The 25,986-nt window shown below is 43.3% G+C and overlaps 1 protein-coding gene and 2 long non-coding RNA genes across 11 annotated transcripts in view; 1 reads left to right on the top strand and 2 right to left on the bottom strand.

Annotated features, from left to right (window-relative positions):
- Positions 1-8,794, top strand: part of LOC115548315 (uncharacterized) — a 20,336-nt gene extending 11,542 nt beyond the window's left edge. For both annotated transcript variants that reach the window (XR_003977571.1, XR_003977570.1), the window contains 3 exons: positions 2,927-3,033; positions 3,505-3,571; positions 8,658-8,794. This is a non-coding gene — a long non-coding RNA (uncharacterized LOC115548315). The remainder of the gene's footprint in view (positions 1-2,926; positions 3,034-3,504; positions 3,572-8,657) is intronic.
- Positions 308-4,430, bottom strand: LOC115548316 (uncharacterized). Of its 2 annotated transcripts, XR_003977573.1 has the most exons (3): positions 3,592-4,430; positions 761-941; positions 308-663 (listed from the first exon to the last, which is right to left on the bottom strand). It is a non-coding gene; the product is annotated as an uncharacterized LOC115548316 (long non-coding RNA). The 2 variants fall into 2 exon arrangements; XR_003977572.1 differs by lacking the exon at positions 3,592-4,430 and having other exon boundaries at positions 761-3,030.
- Positions 7,695-17,773, bottom strand: LOC115548313 (acyl-coenzyme A thioesterase 3-like). 7 transcript variants are annotated; one of them, XM_030362844.1, is made up of 5 exons: positions 17,661-17,764; positions 17,484-17,578; positions 12,996-13,485; positions 10,928-11,130; positions 7,695-9,191 (listed from the first exon to the last, which is right to left on the bottom strand). In XM_030362844.1, exons 3-5 carry the CDS (start codon positions 13,453-13,455, stop codon positions 8,583-8,585), a joined length of 1,272 nt encoding a protein of 423 aa, XP_030218704.1. In that variant the 5' UTR covers positions 13,456-13,485; positions 17,484-17,578; positions 17,661-17,764; the 3' UTR covers positions 7,695-8,582. The 7 variants fall into 7 exon arrangements, with proteins under 7 accessions (XP_030218704.1, XP_030218701.1, XP_030218702.1 ...); XM_030362841.1 differs by having other exon boundaries at positions 12,996-13,497; positions 17,661-17,763; XM_030362842.1 differs by having other exon boundaries at positions 12,996-13,497; positions 17,484-17,531; positions 17,661-17,763.
- Between the last annotated feature and the right edge of the window lie 8,213 nt (positions 17,774-25,986).

Below are 25,986 nucleotides of genomic sequence, written 5' to 3'. Positions count from 1 at the left end.
AGCACGGTCATCCACTTTACTTTAGCCCCATTGTCTATTGGAATTTCTACTACACACTTCCAAACAAACTTTGACAACATACCTGTCTCTACGGGTCGCTATGCAAGAGAGGAACATAACAGAGATACATAACCAGACTAAATACATGCAGCAATGAGACACATATACAAACAGGCGGATTCACACTGTGGATCATTGTAGAATGAGCAAGGATCCCCAGGGATACATGCATTACATCGACAACCAGTGTGCGACTTGTATCCCACCAGGGAGAGGAGAGTTAAGGCTTGCAGTACCACCACCAAGATTCAAGATTCAAGTTGGTTTTATTGTCATATACACGACAATTACAGAGCTGTCGCTGGCAATGGAATTCTTTAGCCTTCTTTGGTCACCAGACCTAGGATGAGACGCACTGTGTCTCTGAATGTCAACGTCCCCTCTGACAGGCGTCTCAGAGGTGAAGCTGTCCACGGCGCTTAGCATTCACCAGCAGCCAGGCTGACATCACCGGACAGACTTGATGTAGTGCGATAGGAGTAGAGGCCGTGGAGCTAGAGTTGAACCTCTTTAATCTCCTTCCCGTCGCTCTTTGGGTGGATGCCGTTGTTATTGCCTCTGAGTCATTTTTGGAATCTGCCATCGTGAACCCGATAGCCACAGCTGAACACAACGAAACGAGAATGTCAATGTCTGCAGAAAAAAACAAGGTAATACTGAATGCGTAGTGCAAGCACCAGCACCACTCAGGTACACAGACCTGAGAGGTGCCCCGGAGTCAGGAAGGGGGACGTCAGCGCCGTCGTTAAATGGAGATCATTTGTGCAAATTCATTAGGGTTTTACCAATGAGTAGAAACTCATTAGCAGGAATCGCATACTGCTCTGAAGTCATGGGCCCCATGGTTCTCTTTCCAAAGCTCTCTTCTCCTCTCTCTTCTCCTTCACAAACAAAAAGAAAGGCTGAACAACAGCTGAGTAAAAGTGAGTGTGTGTGTGTGTGTGTGTGTGTGTGTGTGTGTGTGTGTGTGTGTGTGTGTGTGTGTGTGTGTGTGTGTGTGTGTGTGTGTGTGTGTGTGTGTGTGTGTGTTTCTGTCGTTCTGTTTCCCTACATCTGTCGGTCCCATGCCTTCAAAACAAACGACTTTATCCCCCATTGTGCAAGTCTTCCCGTTAGCAGCCCCTAGTGGCCGGAGTTGTACCTACAGTTATAGATATATCATTCTCAGACGGAAGTTAGTTACGGCCCACGGTGGAACCGCAGTTACATAGAACAATTCCCTGGATGAAATGACTCGGGTGGGTAAATAGCTGCAGTAGAAATGTTACGTAGCATAGCCTTAAGTATAGTTTATAGTACCATACTAGATAGTTCAGTGCTGAAATGTACTGACTCATAGGATGCAGCTTACCAGAGCTCTCTCCAAGGTTACAGTAAGGGGTGTGTGCCATTATGCACCACACTAAAACACCTATATATACCTATGCAGGGTTAGCTGGTAAAGAGGAGGAGTCCCCAGGAGTCCCTGGGCGTTGTTACAGAAAGACTGGCCTGTTGTGGGAGCACAACAGCAGGACAGCCAGTAAGATCCAGTCTATGTACCTGTCAGCCCTAAATGATAGTTCACTTCCTGTAGCGCAGGAGATAGACTAATAGGCCCCAGCTGGAGGGTGAGACCGACAGAGTGTGTGTGTGTGTGTGTGTGTGTGTGTGTGTGTGTGTGTGTGTGTGTGTGTGTGTGTGTGTGTGTGTGTGTGTGTGTGTGTGTGTGTGTAAGAGCGATAGAGATAAGAAAGAGAAGTCTGGGGAAGAGATTGGAATAAATAGTGAGTATGGATGTGTCTGGGTGAGGAGGTGGGGAGGGGGTTGCGATTGGTCGAAAGCAAACGGAACGGTTGGCCCCTCTGTGGCTGGATGATGAGTTTAACATAACAGTGTTCTGTTTTTAGTTTTTCTGTCAGTTCACCTGGTGGTTTCTTTCAGTGAAAGCGATAAGCTCTGGTGGACACTACAGCTATAATAAATCAAAGAGACGATCTATAAAGCAGACTTTTAACATTGGTACTTTATAAAACATGTTTCTAGGTACATTTTCAGATTTGAGATTTAATGCTGTTGGGGTCCAGCATAAATGAACTGGGTTCTAACTCCAATGTGTGTCCATATTAGCATCCTACGTTACCAAGAACGAATTGTGCTATCTCCCTCTCTTTCATGAGCTGCAAAGCCAAGGTGCATTCTGGGAGTACGAGGCTTATAGTCTGGCTACTATAATGGATATCTCCCGTTAATGTGCAGCGATATATTGTTGTTGATCATACAGGGATGAAAGTAAGATATCAAAATAATGGTGCTACAGCTAGCTGAAGACATTCTCTTATATTAAGATCAATGTATAATATGCAACATTTATATTTCAATTTTAACTAACTCCAAACTAATTTAGCAAAGAGATGACAGGGCAACAACAGTTGCAAACACCATAATGAAAACTTTGTTCAAAATGTCAAACTTCAAAATGTATATCTGAAATAACTGCACAAATTGTAAACGTAAATATTAAGAGTAAGTTACAATCCAACCACTCAACCTGGACACCTCATGGAGCAGCGTGACCAACGCTCGCGACAGGATTCTTGTTGACCTTGCCGTAATGGCGTCTTAAACATTTTACTGTGCTGCTCCTAACCCTGTGCCTTGGACGAGACACAGCTTCACACCAGATAGGGAAGAATTAACCACACCGACTAAATGATGTGAAACGCTGCATTCTTTGACACATTTCTAATTAGTGGTATTGATTGCAACCTATGTCTTAAGTGCTTTTTTTTTTTTTTTTGAGTGTGTGTTGTCTGTCTGTCTTTCCTGAAGCTACATATTTCCAGTGTTTTGCGTGAGCCTCGGAACCTTCTGGTTGTGATTTCAGACACCCAGGGTCGGACCAGACGATCAGCGCCTCAAACGCTGGCCCAAGACAAACCCTGCCCAACGGCCAGACTCGTTCAATCTATAATGCATGTCTGATACATAAAGGTACCCACAAAATAACAACACAAACACCCTGAACGTGTGTGTGTGTGTGTGTGTGTGTGTGTGTGTGTGTGTGTGTGTGTGTGTGTGTGTGTGTGTGTGTGTGTGTGTGTGTGTGTGTGTGTGGCCACGCACACACAAACACACTACCAAAGCAGGTAATGCAGAGACGTATATCAAATCAACCTTGCTGCATAGCTGGGATGTCTGACTCAGGAGGTGTGTGTGTGTGTGTGTGTGTGAGGGGGGGGGGGGGGGGGGGGGGTGGAATGCCTGCACCCCCTCCTCCCTACCCCTTCCCCGCCCCCCAACCCACACACATACTTCCACCAAGGTTCTTCACACTATTTTCTTAGTGCCTGTGTGTGTGTGTGTGTGTGTGTGTGTGTGTGTGTGTGTGTGTGTGTGTGTGTGTGTGTGTGTGTGTGTGTGTGTGTGTGTGTGTGTGTGTGTGTGTGTGTGTGTGTGTTCAAGGTCCCTGCAGGCCAAGAACAGAGATTCCTGCTCCAGGCTCCTTCCTCCACATTAAAGACACATGACGGTGAGGGGGTTTTCCTTTACCTTCTGCGTCTGCCATCTTGTCACTACCAGAGATCCAAAACCCACCTGATGCCTTTTATAGCTTCCGTTTTTAAGGACAACGATGTATGTTATCTATACAAGAAATATGACACAAACACACACACACACACACACACACACACACACACACACACACACACACACACACACACACACACACACACACACACACACACACACGTTCTCTTTCAGTCCTGGTACTTTCATTTTGCCATGGCTGCGGGTGTTGTGATGTGTTATCGACGCGTCCTCGCTGAGTAGCACCCGTTTTGGTAAGTACCGCCCAGGGACCTCCAGCCAGCCGGGGTCCAATAAGGACGCTTCCCCGGAAAGGCTGTGGCCCCCTGGTGGTCACTAGCAAAACTGACTTGGCTACAACCCGACCGTAATCAATTGATTTATGGCTCTAATAAACACTTCAATCCATTACATCCACAAATATAAGGGATCTGAAGTCACTTGCTTATCGGTGCTTGGCTATAGCTAATTTAATTATTGGTTATGAAGAAATGATAACACTTTTCCATGAACATAATGGCACATGGGACGTAAGCAACTGCAATATAATGTTCTCAGAATATGGCAAAAAATACCGGCGAGGAATCATGGTGTCGCCCTGCCCCACTGCCCCCCCCTCCCCCCCATCCCTGGCCCGTCCCTCGAGCCGTTATCTTAATCACTACCAGACCCCTCAGCTCAGACCTTACATAAACACCAACAGAGACGCGTGCACGTGTGGCTGCATGTGCACGTGCACTCATGCACACACCACACACACACACACACAAAAGTGCTGTGTTTGTGTAATTAAAGGGATGCAGGCAATGCTTGTGTGTGTGTGTGTGTGTGTGTGTGTGTGTGTGTGTGTGTGTGTGTGTGTGTGTGTGTGTGTGTGTGTGTGTGTAAAGGGGCGCATGGTGTTTAGTTAAAAAGCAGCCTCTGTAGGTTTGTTATTTCTTTTTGTTTTGTGTTTGTGTTGTGTGCTCTAAGTGCATATCTCCGAATGCAAGTGAGCTTATCTCCATGTGACTTTGTGTGTGTGTGTGTGTGTGTGTGTGTGTGTGTGTGTGTGTGTGTGTGTGTGTGTGTGTGTGTGTGTGTGTGTGTGTGTGTGTGTGTGTGTGTGTGTGTGTGTGTGTTCGTTCTGGTCCTGATTACATTCTGTCCATCCTCTGGTCCCTAGGGACAAGTCCAAGCTAGTCTGTAGTTTTGTGTAAATCCATATCAGACGTACAGGAACACATAGTGTTGCTATCAGATACCAGACTGTTGCCAGCAGTTAACACCATCAGTATGATGCAATGCATTGTGGGACATACACCTAGCCAAATGCTGCTCCCCAGTGGTACTATTGCGTAAAAGTGGATTGAGTCAAGTCAGCAACAAGGACACTTTGTGTGGATGGCCGATGGTTGGGAAATGGATGTGGAGGGTGTGTGTGAACACGCATGCCAAGGCCAAAATAGGAAACCGATGAGAATGATGGCATTGAATGAGGCCATCATTCTCTTATGAAGAAAATTGTGGCATGCATTAACTTAACACATTGCTTCAAAATAGACATTGTTTTGTATATTTTGTTCACAGCTAATGAACAATATACTAATACACCAACTCAGCTCCTTGGATAATAGTCTGCTATTCAAAATGAACTTAGTGTTAAGTAAGTTAAGGACAGAACATATAAAAAATAATGATACTTTTGGCCAGTTTTGTATGTGGTCCGAGAGCTGAGATATACCTGGTACGTGTATGTGTATATCTGGCTTGTGATACATCATATGTCAAAGGCATAATCTATCACTTACGCCTGTTTCTCCTCATTGCTCTTCTCTATTGCTACTTCTATGTTCTCATTTCAAGTAGTACCCAAATATTCCTCCTTATTCTCTCTTACTTCCTTGTGCTTCGCTCCCAACGGTCTCAAAACCGTTGCTTTAGGCCATGTTAGAAATCACACCCACAAACTACATTGTCTACTCTGTCACAATCATGACCCTCCTAATTCAGACAGACACAGAATATAGTGGCAGATATGAGGACCAGATTGAGTGTGCATGCGAAAACGTTGGGCTCAATGATAATCCCTTGATGAAAAGGAAGCCTTTGATGAGTTTAGATCATGGAAATTCTTTGATCTGGAACTCCGTAAGCCTGGCTTAGTCAGTGTGTCTGTTCTCCCTTTATCACCATCAAGAAATTGGAGCAAATGGGACAGTCTGAAGATGATGTGCAGTAGGTAAGATACAAGAGTTGTAAATAAAGATAGAAGAAAAGAGCGGAATTGTCCCCTCCCTTCATTTCTCCCGTTTAGAAATGTCGCATTTCATGCACCTGTGCTTGATTACAAGATGGGGTCCCCAAACTAATTATTAACGCAGCTTGCCCACTGCATCCGTCTGTCAAAGGACGACGGAAGGTATGTCTGACGGATGGGGGAGTGTTATTCGCCGACGGAGCCACTTTCTGATTGGCTGGCGGATCCGTTGCAGCCTGAAAAGTTAACATTTTCTCAACTTCTGAACGCAAGAGACGGAACAGACGGACCCACCATGCATTTCGGGATCTCCCCATGCAAAGTCAATGAGATCCATCAACGGACGGATGCAGTTGGCACAGGGGGTAACGACTCGTGCCCACTGCCTCCGTCCGTTGACTGATCCCCATTGACTTTGAATGGGGACAGACGCGCAATGCATTGTGGATCCGTTCGCTCCGTTTAGTCAGAAATAAGCCATGAACAATGAAATATCAGAACGTGGTCAAGCAGAGGCAGGCCAAGTCGACTCAAAACAGATATTCTCCCAGAGCGTTTCAATCACTGAAAGCCGACTGATGGCTGTGTACAAATGACATTCTACAAAACGTACCTCTTTTAAATCTTACCTACAGTACCTTTAAACAAGTCCTGCTTTTCATCATGGTTCCTAAGAATTGATTAGGTCCTGAGCTAAGAACCATCAACGCCATGTTTCATCAACTTTTGTATGCATCAGACAATAATCTTGTAAAGTAGTCCCCAGCCCTTAAACAGCCCTGACATCTAGACTTGCTTTACTATGATCAGAGAGCAACCAGGACATGTGTCATGCGAGTGATGACAGTCGTCGTTTCGATCCGACACACTGACTTCGTCGACAATGCTCAGCGTAGGAAGATTATGGATAACCTGATCCAACACTGCCTTGTTTAACAAGCAGCGCACACAGCATACACGTGTGATGCATCATTGAGCAACTTGCAAGAGGCTGTGGAGAGTGTGAGATCAAGGACTTTTGGAAACCCTAAGTAGTTTTTGCTCAAGTTTGTTGAAGTGTTAATCAAGGCAGCACAGACGAAAGTGCAGATAGAATCTGTGTGTGGGCCTACTCTCCTCGGTTTTCAAACAGAGAAAACCCAAGCAATCGGTACACTGATTGCTGAGGTGAGATGTAGGTACGGAGTCTGTGTGATTGGTGGCTGATTTAGGCAGCCTCACCTGGCCACCGTCAGGCTGATTACTCAGGCTGGGGGAGGCTGCAATGCACACCTGTGGTGCCTTGGGCAATCAGGGCACACAGACATCAGCCATCGCCACACACAAACTCAAGGGAGAGCTGGGACATGCCATCGTTTACCACCTGCTCTGGCTGTAACATCGTGCCAGCTCTTCAATAAAATGATAATTTCTGCATTATGTGTGACGGTGGAGCAGAGTTAAGAGTGGGGGCGTATGGCAGGGTTAACTGCCGAAGAAGGGTAAGACACAGATGCAGACACATTGAGTCAGGAGACGTCCTAGCTTACATACAGTTGACTCAGAAGCCCTGATCCAGCTGAGTTAATGACCGGGGGGCTTCCGCTATGTATAAACCTAATGACACAGAGAGGAGCGCGAAGACAGTGGCCATTGACAATAACATCACATGCTGCCACTTGGCTCCCTGTTTTAATGAGGGCCATAATTAGTTTCTAGACTCAAGTAAAGTAAACCAACAGATTAGCAATGTTGCCTACACCCATGTAGCTAGAACGCAAAAAAGCAATAAGGCACTTTGAAGTTATACACACATACGAACAATATCAGTCAATGGAAACTGGGGGATCAGCAACAGATTTATTAGTCTCAATAATCATGGCAACGTAATCAGTTAGCTTGGTAGTATCTCAAGAAAAAAAGAACAGGAGAAAATGAAGTGCTCTGAAGATTGGAAAGTGACCAAGTAGATTACGCATTTTGTGTTATGCCTTTTGTTTTTTTGTAGTCGTCTTTCATTTCAACACAAGGGGGCAAAAATCACCACCAAATTAGGAACTTTGTGAGGCCATGTTTAAGTGCAAAGTGTAACAACAGTACAACCGTGTCATTGATCGTTGACGCTACAGCTTTCACATTCTATTGGATTCCGGACAGAGGTACAGCTTATGCAAGAGACGCCGTACATGAGTCACATGGTCTGCATTGGCAACAGAACCAAAACCAATTCGGATCAGATGACATATTACCAGTGACTCAAAGCAGCAGAGAGTAGATAGAGCGCCTTGTGTCTCAGGACAGCCAGATTGGCGTCTTCCCGAGTCGGTCGTCGGCTAATGAGGCCCCAGGGACACTGCTTCTGAGGGCAGTGAGAGAAGGAGTAGTAGTGCGGCTACTATTGCGCTGCCTTCAATGTTGCTACAGTTCTTAAGAATCGTAATACTTCTAATGATTTTTTTAGGAAACCCTTGTTATATATGCTTACCTGAGAGACCATTTGCCTGATTGTGCTGTTATCGTACAATAATTATAAGATCTTTGACATACAAAGGCATAACAAGTATGAAGGTGTTAAGTGCAAGCTAATTTTGAGGATGAGATAAACAAGCCTATACGCCTGATGTAAACCAAATTACATCATCAGATAGTGATTTTGTAAATAAATTGTAAGGTTTGGGAATCAGGTCATTCCTATCCTATCAGCCTTGTTCCACGGTTAGAGGGGAACAGCCTCCTATAACCTAGCTTTGGCTGCCCCAGCCTCTGGGAACAGGTGCGTTCTGAAGAACTCTTGGATCTTGTTCCACAGGTGCATCTCAGCCTTGGCGTGGGCCTTGGGTTCCCCGCCCCAGGCGACCGGCGCCCCCACCACCCCGTGGAAGCTGGACGGGCAGTACGGCCCGAACGGCGGCTCCAGATAGTGCCCCGCTCCTGGGTACACCACCTTCTCAAAGTTATCCTTCCCCTGACGTCTCAGCCGCTCCGTCATCTGGTCGGCAAAAAGACAACTGTCCCAGTTGAGGTCGTCCTCGGCGGCCACGAAGAGGAAGTGCCCTGTGGCTCGTTCGATGGGGATCAGGGATCCCTCGTTCTCCGGAGCCAGAGGGTCGTGAAGGCCGTGCTTTATGTTCAAAGCCCCAGACTTGGTGACTGTGTTGTGCTTGGAGTCGTACATCAGGGCAGAGTGTATTTGACTTCCTCTGTAGTAGAGGGGTATGGCAACATTGGAGCAGCAGCCGTTTATCCATGCGGTGGCTTTAACGTTTGGTAAGTGTGTGGCGATAGAAAGTGCCAGATCTCCGCTCTTGGATATTGATATTATGCCAACGCCCGAATCCATAGCCTGTGAGTAAAAAACACTGTTAATGTAACATGCAATATCCCAGCATATGAGCCACTTTTATAGCTACATAGTTAATAATAATTAATAAACTTAAACCAATTCGACCAATCAAAGCAGACTGTGCTACTCGGGAGGGGGGCCTTAAAGCGACATAATTCAAATCAGACCGTTTTTGAGAGATGCTGTAAATGGTTGAGCAGAAATGAACCGTGTGAGAATAATAAGAGGTATTTCTAACATACAGGCATGTATTCTAGTAGTACCCCCAAATGCCATTATTACCCTTAAAAAGCATGATATGGGATCTGTAAGTCTAGAATCTATGTTTACTATAATGCTTCTATCATTGAGCGGAGCACCTTTGACACCAATTTTTCTAGGGATCAATTAAGGACAGAGACTCTGCATCGGCTTCTGAAACAGACCTAGCTCAGAGCAGAAGAACATGGAAGGCAGCACACAAGATGAACTAGAGGCTGAAACTTCTTGGGCCCTATCTTGCATCTGGCGCAATTGACTTAATCACTGGCGCATGTGTTGTTGCTAGTTTGCAACTGGCGCAGAGTGTTCTTTTCCCTCCTGCGCCACGCGTCCGTAAATTAGGGAATGATCTTGCGCCCCAAGGGGCGGCTCGGCGAAAGGAGGAGGCGTGTTCTGGCGCAAACGTTCCCTGGTGCTATCTTGCAGTTTCAGAAATCACTTGCGCCATAAACCAGGGAATACCTGGTTTAAAGTCAGTGGCGCGTTGTTCAGATGCTATTTTAAGGGCGCATGCATAATGTTGCTTGTGCAACTCGCGCATACACTTTGCTCCTCTCATCTACCTAGCCACACATTCCTGGTAAATTATTTGGGTAATAAGTTGTACTTTTAAATCAATGCATCTGCAAACATCGTACAGCAAACACATATTTTCTTGACACAGACATCGTGTACATGCCCATAACTTTTAGGATTGATGAGTATTTGATCGTGAGAAAACATTGTTTTACCGCGAGTGAGTGTTAAAAAGAATGAATGAATGCGGGCGCGCGTGTGTGTACGTGTAACACACACACGCGCGCCCATCTGTTTAAACACACGCAAACTAAACACGTAACGCATAATACAGTCCATGGCAATGTATATTAACGAGGGAACACAAGTCGAAAAACGATAATGCATACAATACTGATAAGAAACGATGCTTATAATGTATTGCGTATATAATTAAATAGAACCACAGTTACCGCATATCATATGTTATATCATATACGTTTTCTTTGCTGAAATTTATTTGAGGACTCAGTATTTTTGAAGTTGTGGAAGATAACCTTATTCCATGTGTGAATTAGGCCATATTATTTGGCCATAAACTGAGCCATTTTAAGTTTGAAATTCATGTGCATCTGTCTCATCAGACTGCAGACGCGCTGTCAAAATATCAACTCGTCAGATTCAAATGCGCTCATGGCTCTTAAAGGGGATGGGAGCTGGCACTCTCATTGGTTAATTGCACGTTACGCCCAAACCACACCTACGCATAATTACGCTACTTCAGACAAACCCTTTTTAGATATGCGCCGGTAAACTAGCGACATCGCCGTAGAACCGCCCACAAAGCTACTTGCGCTTGCCGCTTCTCACTTGCGTTTCAGACCGTTGAAATAGGGCCCCTTATCTCTATCTGCATTTAGATTTCATAATTTTTTGGTTTAATATTTTTCTTTTTAAAAAGGTAACCTTAGGGTACTCACCTTTGGATGCTTCCCTAACAACTGTATTGCCTCCTCAAAGTAGTCCAAGTGAAGCTTTGTGACCTTCTTGGGCTGGTCGTCATGGCCGTACAGCGCAAGGGTCAGAACCATGAGGCCACAGTTGGCCAGGAGAGCGGCTCGTCTCTCAGACAGCCCACCACCAAATGTGTAGAGGTCCAAGACAGCAGGGAAGGGGCCGTCTCCTGCACAATAGAAAGTATAGTGCATTACAAGCTTGAGAAATCATGGGTTCTACAGGCTTGAGCTTCAGAAGGCTGCTACTGCTGATACTGGTTGCACTACTACACATCTTTAATTTCATGACCATCACACCAACACAATGAAACCAACTATAATAAATGTTGGTGAGGGTTGGATACATCATGAGGTTAGTGATGTACTTATAATATATATACAGTATAAAATGTAGAATGATTATTATGGAATTTATTTGTTCGGGACTTTGTCCCAAACACGGGTGTCCCACACGGCTCCATTTCGGGCCCATTATTGTTTACACTGTACATAAATGATATCTGTACCCCATTAGAGCAGTGTGAAGCTCATTTTTATAACACAATCCTGTATGCTTATGCAACGATTGTAGAAGAAGCAGTGTCCAAGCTTCAATCTGCTTTTGATGGCATAGAGAAGACTCAAACTCGTCCTAAATGAGTCCAAGACCAAATTCATAATTTTATCGAAATCAAGGAAGCCCATCTCTCCAGCCAATAAGATTTGCTCCTTCAATGGTACTACAATTGAGCGAGTCCCTAGTCATAAATACCTGGGTATTTGGCCAGATGACAGACTGTCTTTTAAAACTCATGTACTTGAACTTAAAGTTGAAAAGTACTTCAACTTGAAAAAGGTCAAAGTAAAACTGGGTTCACTTTATAGAATCAGGCCATGTCTTACTGTAAAGCTTTGGACAGTGATGACATTGGATAGATGCATGCTGCCCCCTCAGTTATAAAACCACTTGACACTGTCTATCACAGTGCCATTCGTTGTATCACTGGAGATCATTTTAAAACATGGTGCACTTTAAAAAAATGTGGAGGGGACCTCATTGTCTGTTATGAGGGACAGGCACTGCCTTCTTTTTATTTACAATGCCCTATTTGGGAAGCTGCCTTTTTACCTTACCTCCCTGTTGAAATTCACGTCTGCCTGTCTCAGTACCCGGTCAAGAGTCTAATTTACTCCATACATTAGATCTGATTTTGGAAAATTATCTTTTAGCTTTTTTGCCCTATATAGATGGAATGCTATTCAAGAAGCTCTTAAAAACAAATATGCCAGTAAATTAATTTAAGAGTTTACAAAAATAGATGGATGTAGCTCAGTGCTGTTGTTTTAAATTCTCAAACTGCACTGTTATTTATTTATTTTCTTTTTACCTTTGATTTCTCTGATTTTATTTGATGTAATTACTGATGTTATGTTATTTCTACACCCTGTATTTCTGTCCTCTTATCAAAGCATTTCTGTAGAAGAGCCTTGAACTGAGCCAATTTTCCCTGAATAAACAATGAATTAAATTTAATTGAATTGTCATTAATGTTGGGAGATTTAAATGGGCATGTCTGACATTCCAACTTTAAAGTAAAATAAATATATATTTAAACGGATAAGAAATATAACCGCAAGCGGTGATTAACGGGGTCTGAGCAAAATTAAAAGTCAAGAACAAAATATAACATTTAATTGTCATATTTAAGGAAAGATTTTTCACTTATAAACCTGAACTGCAGCCTCATTCACATGGTCAAAATGTTTATTGAAAAGCACTGATTCTAGAGATTAATATTCTGAAAGAATTTTGATTCCAGGTCAATCTGGTGAGGAGAAATAAGGCTAATTCATATTTTTTTATAATAGCGCCACCTTTGGGTGCAGTAACACAAATTTGGGTTTATGGGTAGTGGCAGTTATTGGTAACCATACCTGATTTCAAGAGTTTTCGATTTACAGAATGGGCTGCAATACGACTTTTACAAAATTTGAGGGGAAAAAAAACTTTACAGAAACAATAGCTGACCCAAATTATCACTCTGCCACTCACCAGGGGGTACAAAGAGAACTCCCCGGATGTTCCCTTCTTTGATTGGTTGCCGTTCGACCCCATCCGCCAGCAGACGCCTCTCATTGGTCGCCTCGGCCAACAGGGGGCCGGCCCCCGCCTCTCCATCGTGCACGGAGAACCTGACCACGTGAGGCTGCCGGGAGTCGCTCTTGCGGAACTTGGTGTGGAGGGCGTCGGCCCTCAGGGACCACAGCAGACCCATGGGCTCCACCCCCGTGTAGCTCCCGCCCAGCGAGGGCTCCCTGCCGAGGTCCACGGCCCCGCCCGCGTCGGCCCTGTAGACGGCGGAGGCGTGGAACGGCACCCCCTTGTCGTCGGTGGCCCTGGCCTTCATGGTGACCACCTGGGACGGGCGCAGGCCGTCCACCAGCACCCGGACGGGCTGGGTGTACAGGCACTGGGCGCTAGGCAGCAGCCTCAGGCGCACCACGGAGGACATGCTGGAAGCACAGGGACTCTGCGGGACCAGCTGGAAGTAGAGCTGGGCGATTTAATCGATTATTAATCGTAATTGGATTTCTTTGTCAATAATCGATTTTTTTAAAGGAAAATCAATTATTGAAAAATAAAACAATATATATAAACAGATATTTGTCATATATAGAAAAAATAATCAATTAAAATTGATTATCAGGTTTGGCTTGAAAAATCAGAGATTTTATTTTTAGGCCAAATCGCCCACCCCTAGCTGGAAGGTGATTGGTCTAGGACAGCCGTTCTCAATCTGTGGTACGCGTACCACTGGTGGTACGCGAGCGCCCTCTAGTGGTACGCGGAGTATGAACGATTTTTTGAAGCAATTTTTTGAAGTTGAAGCAACCGTTAAAAAAAAAATCAGGGATGGGCGTGGGGAATCGATAACTCGAGTACTGCTCGTTACAAATGAACTCGGTTGGTGGACAGGCAAACTCGAGTTTGCATACACACAAACAAACAAAGTTTTCTGAAGCAAATGTATCAATTTTCTGTGCGGCGCCACTAACGCATGCCGTGGGCACAAAGCAAATTAAATGTATCCATTTCTGTGTGGCGCGTTCCGTGCCGTGTGCAGGCACGCCAGAATTCAAAAAGTTAAGAGATGGCGGTTAAAGCAAAGCGCAGCGAAGAATTGAAATAGGCCTACTTTAAAGAAATAGGAGATCATAAGGTGAAATGTAAAATATGCCAAGCGAAATCGAGCTACCAGAGTAGCTACTAGGCCTACAAGTAGGCCTACTAGGCGGCAACATATGCTCCGTCCTGAAACACAACGGTGAGTTCGGGAAAGCAGACCCGCAGCAACCAAGTGTGTCGGCTATTTTAACCGCCGCAAGACGCAGCCGTAATCCCGGCCGTGTAGAGAAGATCACAACGCGTAATCCATAGTCCATTTGCTGCCATTTTATTTGCATTTTTAAATTATTTGCAATGGTTAGGCTACTTGTTTCGTTTTAGTTTTTTTTAAACTGTTACAGGCCTTGGTTCGACGTGATTTAAATTGTGAGACGCATAGGCCTATTTATTTTTGTAAGGAAAATGTGTTTTGAACGTTTGCAAAAATAAATAATGAATACTCTGATAACGCTGACTGTTTTGATGGAGAATAAGCATTGCATGTTTGGTTGGTAATATTGCCGTTCATCATCAGGCCTATTCCTGCTGCAGATGCGTTGCATTCTAAAAATAGATTTGATTAAACGAGTACTCGATCTCGATTGATCCTCGAGGATTTCCTTCGATCACTCGAGTTTACTCGTGCCCATCCCTAGGCCATGTACCCATCATATGCAATCATCTTAAACCTGCATTGACTTACTGCTGTGACGACGAGTAGGGGAAGCAACATTTTTGCAAAATCGTCCTGTGACGAGACGTTGAAAGTCTGCTTTCAGAGGCCAGACATTTCTGGACTTTTGGATGCAGCGACGCAGCGAATATCATGCGCTTTCAGACAAGGCTGTGCGCTTTCTCATTCCATTTGCGACCAGGCTTCTCTTGGTCGCAAATGGTCGCAAATAAGAGCGATGACTACTGTCATGTCATCGCTCTTAATTTATCCCCAAAAACGCAGCTGATCGGACACATCACACGATTCGGAGGCATGCATCACATTTAAGGATTTTAAAAACTGATTCTTATTATTTTTTTAAAAAAAAATGCATTCGGAAGAGACTAGCGTTGCTCACGGGTTGGAATGAAAGGGAGAAAAGGGGACAGAGTTGCCTGCGGAAGCGATGTCTGAAATGCAGAGACTGCTTCACGCTACCAGCGTCAGTTTCGTACGGTGTGGAATGAGAGCTCGGGAAGGCACTATTGCGCAAGTACGACTGCGTGCTTGCGCAATAGCATACTGCCCGAGAATGCCGTATCGCTGTCAAATCTGTCCCTGGGAAAAGTAACGTTGCTTGCGCCGAATTGAAAAAGGAAACCGCTATAATGAAATGGCGGTAATATTTCCACATTAATTGATAAAATAACAGGGGATGGGAAGGGGGGATGGCTGTTTCAGAAGGGGGATGATTTTGATCATTTTAATTCCAAAGGGGGATGCCATCCCCCCCTCAACTTGTGTGCTGGAAGCAGGTTGGATACTGAACCAAGTCTGAGGCTAAAGCTAACCTCAATCGACCCAGACATCACACCCCTCCCACTAAGCATGATAGGCCTAATTTTTCAATGTGTGCCTGAGTACATTCTCCTTCAAACCTAAACATAGTTTATATTCTGACCTTATGGCACTTACTGCAGTATTTTTTAATACTGAATACGTTGTTTTTCTATGATACACTTGTTCTTACTCATGATAGTTTGATTACAGTGTTATCGCAGTACACATGATTTCTCTCTTTGCTGCGCATGATTACTTATAACAGGATTGTTTGACTCCAGTATTTAAATATTCATGTTCAATTCTTTGAATGTTTTGATGCAGTACAATTTACCTCACATGATTGGTTGACTGCAGTTGTTAAAATTAATATTCAGTGCTCTGAATGCTTTAATACAGTATACTTGTTAATAACCTCACTAGATTGACTGGTATGTTATATGCCAGATGATATCCCCATTTGCTGGGTAGCCCTATTGAGGCAGTTGTTCAATTGTTAGTATTATCCCGTTGCAAGTGTTTAAATACAATACATGAGTTATAGACAGTTGGTTGCTTCAGTCAAGTCAAGTTATGTGAATAATAAATCGTGTTATTAATATTAATGCCTTCTGTGTAAACTCTATGTAGTTATAGGCCTACGCACTTTATTTTAATTCCGGTGGTACTTGGAGAGCCAAATCATTTCTAAGGTGGTACTCATGGTAAAAAGTTTGAGAACCACTGGTCTAGGAGGATCCGTCTCCAAGCAGAAGAGGGGGCGTTCTTCAACCTACAGTGTTTTATATAAGTTATAAAAATACAAAGCTTTTGTGATGAGAAATATATATTTCAGAAATATATGTTTGCCACATGAAGGAAGATGTGTAAACAGAACGTATAACCAAATCAAGGGTCCATTAAATGGACCCTTGAACCTTATCCTTACATGAACGGACAAAATAAGCACTTGCCTAATACTGGTTCAACAGTAAGATGTAAAAAAATTGTCTGACATGAAAATCCTTCAATTTAAAGTATAAAAGCATATCGGTTTCAGATAATGCAGATTTGCAATGTTAATGTAAGCTGTGAACATTTGCTAGTATAATGTTATTCTGCATGTTTCTTTTAATACAGACAGGAGGTTTAGTCTCAGCTCAACAGGTCAGTCCATGTCTATTGGGAGTCTGTGATGCAGGCTATCGAACAACTGCAATGTCAAAGTTGTATAACTGGGTAGGCCCGGGCACCGTGCCTAAGGTCACGGTGCCCGGGCCACAGGGTTCTCTCTCTCTCTCTCTCTCTCTCTCTCTCTCTCTCTCTCTCTCTCTCTCTCTCTCTCTCTCTCTCTCTCTCTCTCTCTCTCTCTCTCTCTCTCTCTCTCTCTCTCCCTCTCTCTCCCTCTCTCTCCCTCTCTCTCCCTCTCTCTCTCTCTCTCTCTCTCTCTCTCTCTCTCTCTCTCTCTCTCTCTCTCTCTCTCTCTCTCTCTCTCTCTCTCTCTCCTGTCGCTCTGGAAGTTTAATTGCATGTCATGAATATTCATTACTATTTTTCTATTTTTTGCACCAAAACCGACTCAGAGGGCATTCATTGCTATTAGTGACCAACGCAAAATCAGAAAGTCAGAGTAAGGTCAGGGGGGCGTTTGCTCAAAAAAGGTTGAGAACCACTGTCATAGACAGTCATACATTACCATCGAAAACAAATGAAAGACTTGATAGATTATTTAGGCTACACAATTGTTTCGCAGTTAAATATTCGTTGCAAACTAACTTGTGGCAATTCCGCTTGTTGCAATTCATTACGAACTAAATCAGGCTGCAAGAATATCGATTGATATTTATTTGTTCAAATGTGTAGATTGCATATTTGTGTGGAAAAGAAACTTAAATATTTACCAACAGTTTCGTATCTTCGTGACCTTTACTCCTGATACGAGTTGGTCCCTTATAGCCACACAGACAGGGCTCTTTTTAGTGCATAGCCTACTTGCCTGGCAACCGACCAAAAACAATACTCATTGATTATTTACCGCTTTCCTCCTGTTTTCTTGCTTGGTGTCGAGTATAACCTACCTAGTTCTTACGCGTTTCCTCGCACGGGGTGAACCTCTTCGGAATGTACATAAGAGCTACAATGCACAGAGTTGACCAAGTGGTGGTTTATCCTGATGACGTCATGAACACGCCCACTAAAAGTGCAGAACAAGATCTAACAAGAGCAGGTACGTTTTATTACTGTTTTCTGGGAATAATTGACACAAGCAGAAACCGAAAACCACCCGTTTTTTCGTTTTTTCGTTTTGTCCAAAAAAACGAAAATCAAAATTTAAGTTTGTTTATTCGTTTTTTGGTGCTTCTTACCAAAACGAGTTTACCACTCAATATCTGGTTTCCGCCGGTGGGCGGGTCCTCTTGTTGGCTAGCGTGCTTCATTGCCCTGTGCTCTTCATAATAAAAGTTCTTCCGTTTGATAATGTCGACAAAAATATTACTGTATTATAGACCCTAGCAGACACAGAGGACCACACCACCCACAGTCAAGACTGACACGGCTTCAAATAACAATAATAGTATTCATAATCATTTGAAAATGAGAACTTATGAAGTTATGATGACTTCAGTGCAGTTGATGTTTAGCCACAGTTAATACATGCAGAGCAGACCTGCGATCGCTGGCTGCTGATTTCCTCAAAGCCTGAGAGCTATGAGGAATAGGCCTACAAGTGATCACAACACATTACTGACAGCTGAAAATTGCGCATTTGTTGACCTTTATCCATTTAAAATAAACAAATTATTTTTTCTTGTTGAAAGATATTTTATATTGTTTTCATATTATTATTTACTGATGGTGTTTACAGAATGCGAGTGCGTGTTATATTGAAAGCGAGGCTGAGTGTGCCTATGAATATAGGCTACAGTGAGTTTTTTAAGGTGCTGTACAAGCAAATCATATTGTCTACTCTGTACAGTGACAGGGAGTGTAAAGTAACCTACTTCATTCAATATCGAATAGGCTACTGTAGCCTACACTATGTACAAATGGTTTTGCTCATTGCAGTTGTGACAGTCATTCTAACGTGTCAGCAGGCAAGCTTCACTCATTCCAGGATGCATTATGCGTTGTCCTATAGCCTACTTGGAACATGTTTTGGAATGGATCTATAGTAGCGTAAAGAAATTTGCTCATAACAGGCCAGCTGGAATACAAAGCAATCTCTTTGTATTCCAGCTGTTTTTTTTGTGATGTTTTATGATGTTTCAATGTTGCGTTGGTAATGTGTTAGACAGCTTAGATGTTATGTTTTGTTAACCTGATTCCTATCCCACTCTGTTTAAGTAAAAGTGTGCTACTGCTGCAAAATCTCTTTGCTTTTGTTTTTTTCTTTTCTTTAATGTGTTTGGAAATGACTTTTAATGATGTTAACTAGATCTCATAACTGGCCTAAACACATAGAAATTTGTATATACCCTATACCGTTTGACTATAAGACCTCTATAAGAATCTCTATTCATGTAGTCAGTCAATGATCAAACTAGTAGCATGAATATGAATTACAGTCCAAGCGGGTTAGGCAAGGCAAGGCAATTTTATTTTTATAGCCCGTTTTTACAAACAGTTTGTCTCAAAGGGCTTTACATAGCATGAGCATCATAACAACATCCTCTTCCCTTAAGCCCTCACATCGACTGAGTAAAAACTCCCAGGAAAATGGGAAAAATTGCAGTTGGTTCAGACTGGGGGTGGAGCTGTGGAGAATATATGGAAACACAGAGAGACTGCGAGACGCCAAGGCCAAACTACAAGGTGCGAAAGGTGAGGGGGGGGGGTTCCACAGTAAAGGAGCCCAGTAACTGAATGCTCTACTTCCCAGTCTGTTTTTAGAGATAATGGGAGTCACTAACAGACCTGCATTCTGGGAGCCAATAAAAATCTTGGATAAGTCATAATAAAGGTAATGATTCATTATTGTGCATTTAAAGATGTATATTATTACATTGCAGCATTATTTGGGGATGACAATACAAGACTTCCATGAATGTGCATTTGAAGGAGTTTGCTTTGTATTCCAGCTGGCAAATTTCTATAGGCTACTATAGATCCATTTCAAAACACGTTCCAAGTAGGCTATAGGACAAAGCATTATACATCCTTGAATGAGTGAAGCTTGCCTGCTGACATGTTAAAATGACTGCCACAACTGCCATGAGCAAAGAGCAAAACCATCTGTACATAGTGTAGGCTACAGTAGCCTATTCAATATTGAATGAAGTAGGTTACTGTACACTCTTTGTCACTGTAGTCAATATGATTTGCTTGTACAGCACCTTAAAAAACTCACTGTAGCCTATATTCATAGGCACACCCAGCCTCGCTTTTAATATAACACACACTCGCATTCTGTAATCACTGTCAGTAAATAATAATATGAAAACAATATAAAATATCTTCCAGCAAGAAAAAATTATCTGTTTAAGGTAAATGGATAAAGGTCAACAGATGCGCAATGCAGGGCTCTCCAGGGGGGGGGGGGGGGGATATATTAATATGTAACTGCATACAAATTTGTTCACAGACATGGTGACTAATGTTATGTATGATAGTAGGCCTTATTGGCCCTTAACACTAATATTCAGAAACAACACTGCCTCAAAAGGATATTGGTCTAAGCAACACCAGTAGAGGCATATACTTTCCCTGAACTTTTAAACGTTGCAAACGTGCAAAACATATATTATATTTACGCGGCATTCAGTCCAATGCTTAAAAATATATCTGTGGCATTCAGTAGGCCAATGCTGTGGTAAAGTGTGCAAAGTATGAGTATGAATATTTGATGGAGTATGAGTAAGTGTTCCCTTCTGTTACATAGATAGAACTTTATCAATCCCCTGCAGGAGAAATGTGTTAATGTTTGTCCCTATAAAACAATAATGGTAAAAAAATATAATACAAAACATGACGGTAACTCTAAAGTCAAACCGTCCAATCTGAAGGCTTTACTTAACCACTCCCCCTACTCACTTCCACCAATGCAAAGCGAACAGAACTGAGTATGGGAGGGCGTAGCCCAACTAGTTTGTGATAGACCCAGAGGAACGCAACGCAAATTAAATGTCAACATGTATTGAGGCTTTATTAAAATCCCTGAAATTTCACCCGGACGCATTTGATTCCTACCCTTCCACTGTCAAATAGCGGCGCAAGTTGTGTGGCGTGTGAGCGTGTGCATGGGTTGAATTGCGTGCGTCTCACGGAGAGCCCTGCGCAGCTCTGGCCCTGCGCAATGTGCAGCTGTCAGAAATGTGTTGTAATCACTTGGATTCCTCATAGCTCTCAGGCTGTGAGGAAATCAGCAGCCCGCGATCTCAGCTCCTTTGATGTGAACGCGTACAGAGCGCATAGTTCAGAGCCGGACAATGATGTCGTAGTAAAGCCCTCAGGTCTATTCTGCATGTATTAACTGTGGATAAACATCAACTGCACTGAAGTCATCATTACTTCATAAGTTCTCATTGTCAAATGATTATGAACACTATTATTGTTATTTGAAGCCGTGTCAGTCTTGACTGTGGGTGGTGTGGTCCTCTGTGTCTGCTAGTGTCTATGATAAAGTAATATTTTTGTCGACATTATCAAACGGAAGAACTTTTATTATGAAGAGCACAGGTCAATGAAGCACGCTAGCCAATAAGAGGACCCGCCCACCGGCGGAAACCTATTGAGTGGTAAATTCGTTTCGCTCAGTAAGAACCAAAAAACGAATAAACGAACTGAAATATTGATTTTCGTTTTTTTGACAAAACGTAGAAACGAATAAACGAACTGAAATCTTGATTTTCGTTTTCTTTTCAAAACGAAAAAACGAAAAAACGGCTTGTTTTCTGGTTTCTGCTTGCGTCAATTATTCCCAGAAAACAGAGTAATAAAACGTACCTTGCAACAGCCGTTGCTCAATACCAATTCCGCTGGCAAGTCCGGACTTCAAGTAGGCCTACCGCTTCCGAGAAACGGGAGTAAGAACGGGAGTTAGAACCTGCATTCGGAACCGCAGCGGACTCAATGACGTCACCACCTCAGCTCGTCTGTTAACTGTGCTACGGCCTCATGTAGGTATATAACTACTACTGAACAATATAAACAAATTCTACAAAAGAAAACACCAGCTTATTTAGTTTTAAAATAGTATGTTAATATTTTGAATGAATATAAATGAAAAGTTATGCGAATTCACCCGGCAAGCCAGCCTACATATAGCCTAAACAATCAGTGGCTTGAAAAAGATTGTATGAGATTGCCGTTTATCAATGTTCCTATATCGCATTATTTTATTATTTGAGAGTAGTTTATTGATATAAGAATTACGAACGAGCGAGAATAGAAACGCGCGCACACACACACACACACACACACACACACACACACACACACACACACACACACACACACACACACACACACACACACACACACACACACAAATCTCTCTTTCATTTTAAAAGAATAGTATGTGTAGCAGGTAGGACGGTACACACAAATAGCTTTTTCCCCCTGGCTGTAAGGCTTCTGAATCAGAAACACTGAACCTCTGAACAGTTGCCACCTCCACCTACTCCCTGCTCCCCCACTCATACAATTCACTTCATAGATATATTTGCACCATTTTAAAAACTTTTAACTTATCCTTAGCATTTCTTTTTAACTTATTCTCTATTCACACTTAAACTGCTGCTAGCCCTTCTACTGTACTCTAATTGTGGAATGTTAATGTTAAATGTTATATTGTTATAATGTCATAGTGCTACAGAGATATATGTTGTTTTTTAAATTGTTGTATGTTAATGTTACATTTTATATGGGTTATTGTCATATTGTTTTAGAGTTTTATGTTATTTTTGCTATATGTATGACGTCTACTGCGTAGATGAATGATGCTTGCCAAGTCGTAAGAATTTTGCTGTGCTGAAGCAATTTGGTACATGCAACAATAAACACACTTTGACTTTTGACTTTGACTAGTGATGGGTAATGCACCTTGGCCCCAGTGGCGCCACCATGGGGTGGCGAGGGGTGGCTACTGCCACCCCAAAATCATTCTTTGCCACCCCATTTGCCACCCCTAAGACAATTTTTATTATGCATATTTATTTAAAATATATAATGTAGTCTAGATTATATTATAATGTAGTCCCCCCCCCCCCCCCGGCCAACAATCGCTGCCCGGGATGTTTATAGATTTGCTGTGGCCCCCATTGGCCACCCCTGGAATAATCTTCTGGAGGCGCCACTGCTTGGCCCCTCCCACTGGCACTAATCTAGATTTCTCATCTCAGGTGGCACGTTTTAAAAGAGGTGCGAACTCAGAATTAGTGCAATGTCGGTGGAAGTAAAAGCCTCCGTAGCAGCTGCGTAAGCAGAACTTTCAGCCTGGGGTCTGCACGTAACCCTGGCCTGGTGTCTTTTTATATGGTGACCAGTAGATGGTGCACACAAGCACGAGTCTACCGACACGTGTTTGCATAACAGCGATTTGTGAGTCACACGGGGTAGCAGCATGTAATACTTGCTCCCGTTCTCATACAGATGTAGTGTTTTTAGCATTTATCATTTCATGTTCGCTATTTGTGTAGGAACAGAAAGCTTACGTCAGGTGAGAGTGCACTGCTTCGCGTAATCCACACGTGAAGGCATTGGTACTGGAGTTGTAGGTCATCTAGGCTGGCCCAAACACGTAAGTTATCCACCTTAGTTAGTCTTTTACCTAATCATGGCTATACTAACACTAGGATTCTTATGAGAGGAGGTAGCGCCAACTCTAGTGTCGACTGTGGTTCTTAATTACAGGAGGATTGCCGTCATCCGTTCGACCAGCCACTGTTTTCCCAGGACCGAATTTGTCTACTTTTATCTATTTGAATGTAACCTACGAGTGCTATAGCCATCTGCCACCCGTATCGTGGGCTAATTGGGAGAGTAGGGGGAAGGCCGGCTAGTGGTAGCCCGTTAACCCAAATTGTTTTGTCGTTTGTTATTTTGTTTATTATATCTTTCTTGTGTGGCCCATGGACATTTTTACATCATCTCTTGTGGTGGTAACAGTATTTGTTTGCAGTGTTTTAGTGTTTGATTTTCACTTGTTGCTAACCAGCATGTTCATTGATTATTGCATAATAAATGTTTATTGATTGCATCAGTCCCATTTCTGTGCCTTCATTGGACACACCTGAATATAGTTTGATAGTCGAGTTTAATCATTCTCTAAACTGTAGATTCAAGTACCCCTCTGGGGGTCACATATGTAAATATTTTGAATGAATAGGCCTCCATCCTTGTTATAAGAAATGTTGCTATATATAGCCTATTTTATAGCTTGATATTTTAAAGGAGACATATTATGGTGTTTTCCCAACAAGTAAACAGAGTATTTGAGTTCCAGAAAACATGTTTTTGAAGTTGTTTGCTGGAAATAGCTTTTAGGAAAAAAATATTGTCTACCGCTAGACAATATTTTTGTCTATTCCCCTCTGTCTCTTCCCCTCTGTTTCAGTCCCTTCAGAATGCGCTGTTTCTGGTGTCCGTAGCATTGATGCAAATGAGCTGCTGCCCATTGACCAATGAGCTGTCAGACTGAACATGGAGGAGAAGGGATTGTTGCCGTTTACGGCCAAAAGCTATGTGCGCCTCGGATGATATCATGAATAATAAAGACTGCCTGACGTCTCTGGTACACAAGTAAAGACTCGTAGTGGGGGATATCTCGGCCATGGTTGAGAAGAATTGGGGGGAAGAAACTTTGGCATTGACTCTCTGAAGTCCATGAACCGCGACATGGAGGAGAAAAGGATTGTACTCCGGGAGCTGAGCTGCCGGACTGCCTCCGAGCTCCCCGCGCCAGAGCTGCCGGCCGCCGCCGAAGCCGTCCGGCAGCTCCGGCGGTGAACTCCGGGAGCTGAACTGGCGCCGAAGCTAGGTGGCAGCTCCAGCGGACTGGCAGTTCCAGTAAACTAGCAACTCCGGCGGAAGAGCTGCTCCGGCTGGGGTAGCTCAGCGGCAGTCCGGCAGCTGAGCTCCGGCAGTGCAATCCCTTTCTACTCCATGTCTCCTCCATGTCTCCTCCATGTCTACTCCATGTCTCCTCCATGTCTCCTCCTCCCGACTTCCCTTTCGGCGGCCGTTCCGGCGGGGTGAGCTCGCCCGCTGGTCCACAAAATCTTAGCGAGGTTCTGATTGGAGGGGAGTGGGAGGTAATATTTTAATGTACCCCCTTCTTACATAGGAGGGGCGCCGAAACTGACGGGCTCGTTTGGTAGCCGGAGGCGGGCTGCTTCCAGAAATGTGTAACTCACTCCAAAAATCATGTACAGACTTATTTCAAAGTTTGTATGCGTGTGGGAGCACCATCTATCCACAGCAACACCCCAAATCACAGAAAAAGTGCTTTTTTCATAATATGTCCCCTTTAAAACAGGAATGCGAAATGCATCCTGGGATATTTAACGGTCCCAAGTCCACACAAGTCACCTCCGATGCATCCTCGATGAAACGGCCAATTTAAGAACGTGGGCCTACTTTGAATTGGAACAGTACTTGGGCAACGACTGATGTCGTTTCACAAGAACGCAAGTACACAAGTACCGAAAAGACCGCAAATTGTCTACTCAAAGCCGGGGTTATTTGTGTGACTCCATGTAGCGTTGGTATTTTAGATTGTAATTTTGACTGATATCTCGAGGGGATATCCATCTAGTAATCTTTGTATTCCGTGCCTACTTCACAGGGCGATGGCCTCATTGATAATTGTACACCAACGTCGTGTGGTTATAGAGGCCTTATGGATACAACCCATCAATGTATATTGACCTTATTCACGTCTTAGAGGGAAAACATGTTGCTTTATTGTTATATAGTATTGTTATATGGCCTATAGCACTTTTCAGTGCTATAGGCCTAACTCTTTGAGTCCTCTCAAAATGACAAGTGACATGTGTGAATCAGCTCAATACAGACAACATTGCAGGTTGATCCGTGGGTGTGTTGAGGCCCACTCTCCTCTGTCTATAGATGCAGACACACAGTGAGTCAGGAGATTTCCTCACTAACCCTAAACCCAATGACACAGAGAGAAGGCCAAAGACAGTGGCCATGGAAAATAACATTGTCCCAGGCTGCCCCTTGGCTCCAGTATTTTAAACTCACGTCAAATCACGTTACATCTGCAGTTAACCAATGTTGCTTGTTGCCTACAGCCATGAAGCACAAAAAGAAAAACAAAAAATGGCTGTAGTAACAGTTTGACTACAACGACAAAAGTATCACTACACACATAAAAAGCGGTCAGTGAAAGGAAAGTGAACAGCATTTGCTAAATAGTCAAGACTGCATAATGAAGTAATTCTT

The sequence above is a fragment of the Gadus morhua genome, chromosome 8 (assembly GCF_902167405.1).
Source record: "Gadus morhua chromosome 8, gadMor3.0, whole genome shotgun sequence".
In the NCBI taxonomy this organism is placed as follows: Eukaryota; Metazoa; Chordata; class Actinopteri; order Gadiformes; family Gadidae; genus Gadus; species Gadus morhua.
This window is presented reverse-complemented; position numbering and strand designations above follow the sequence as displayed.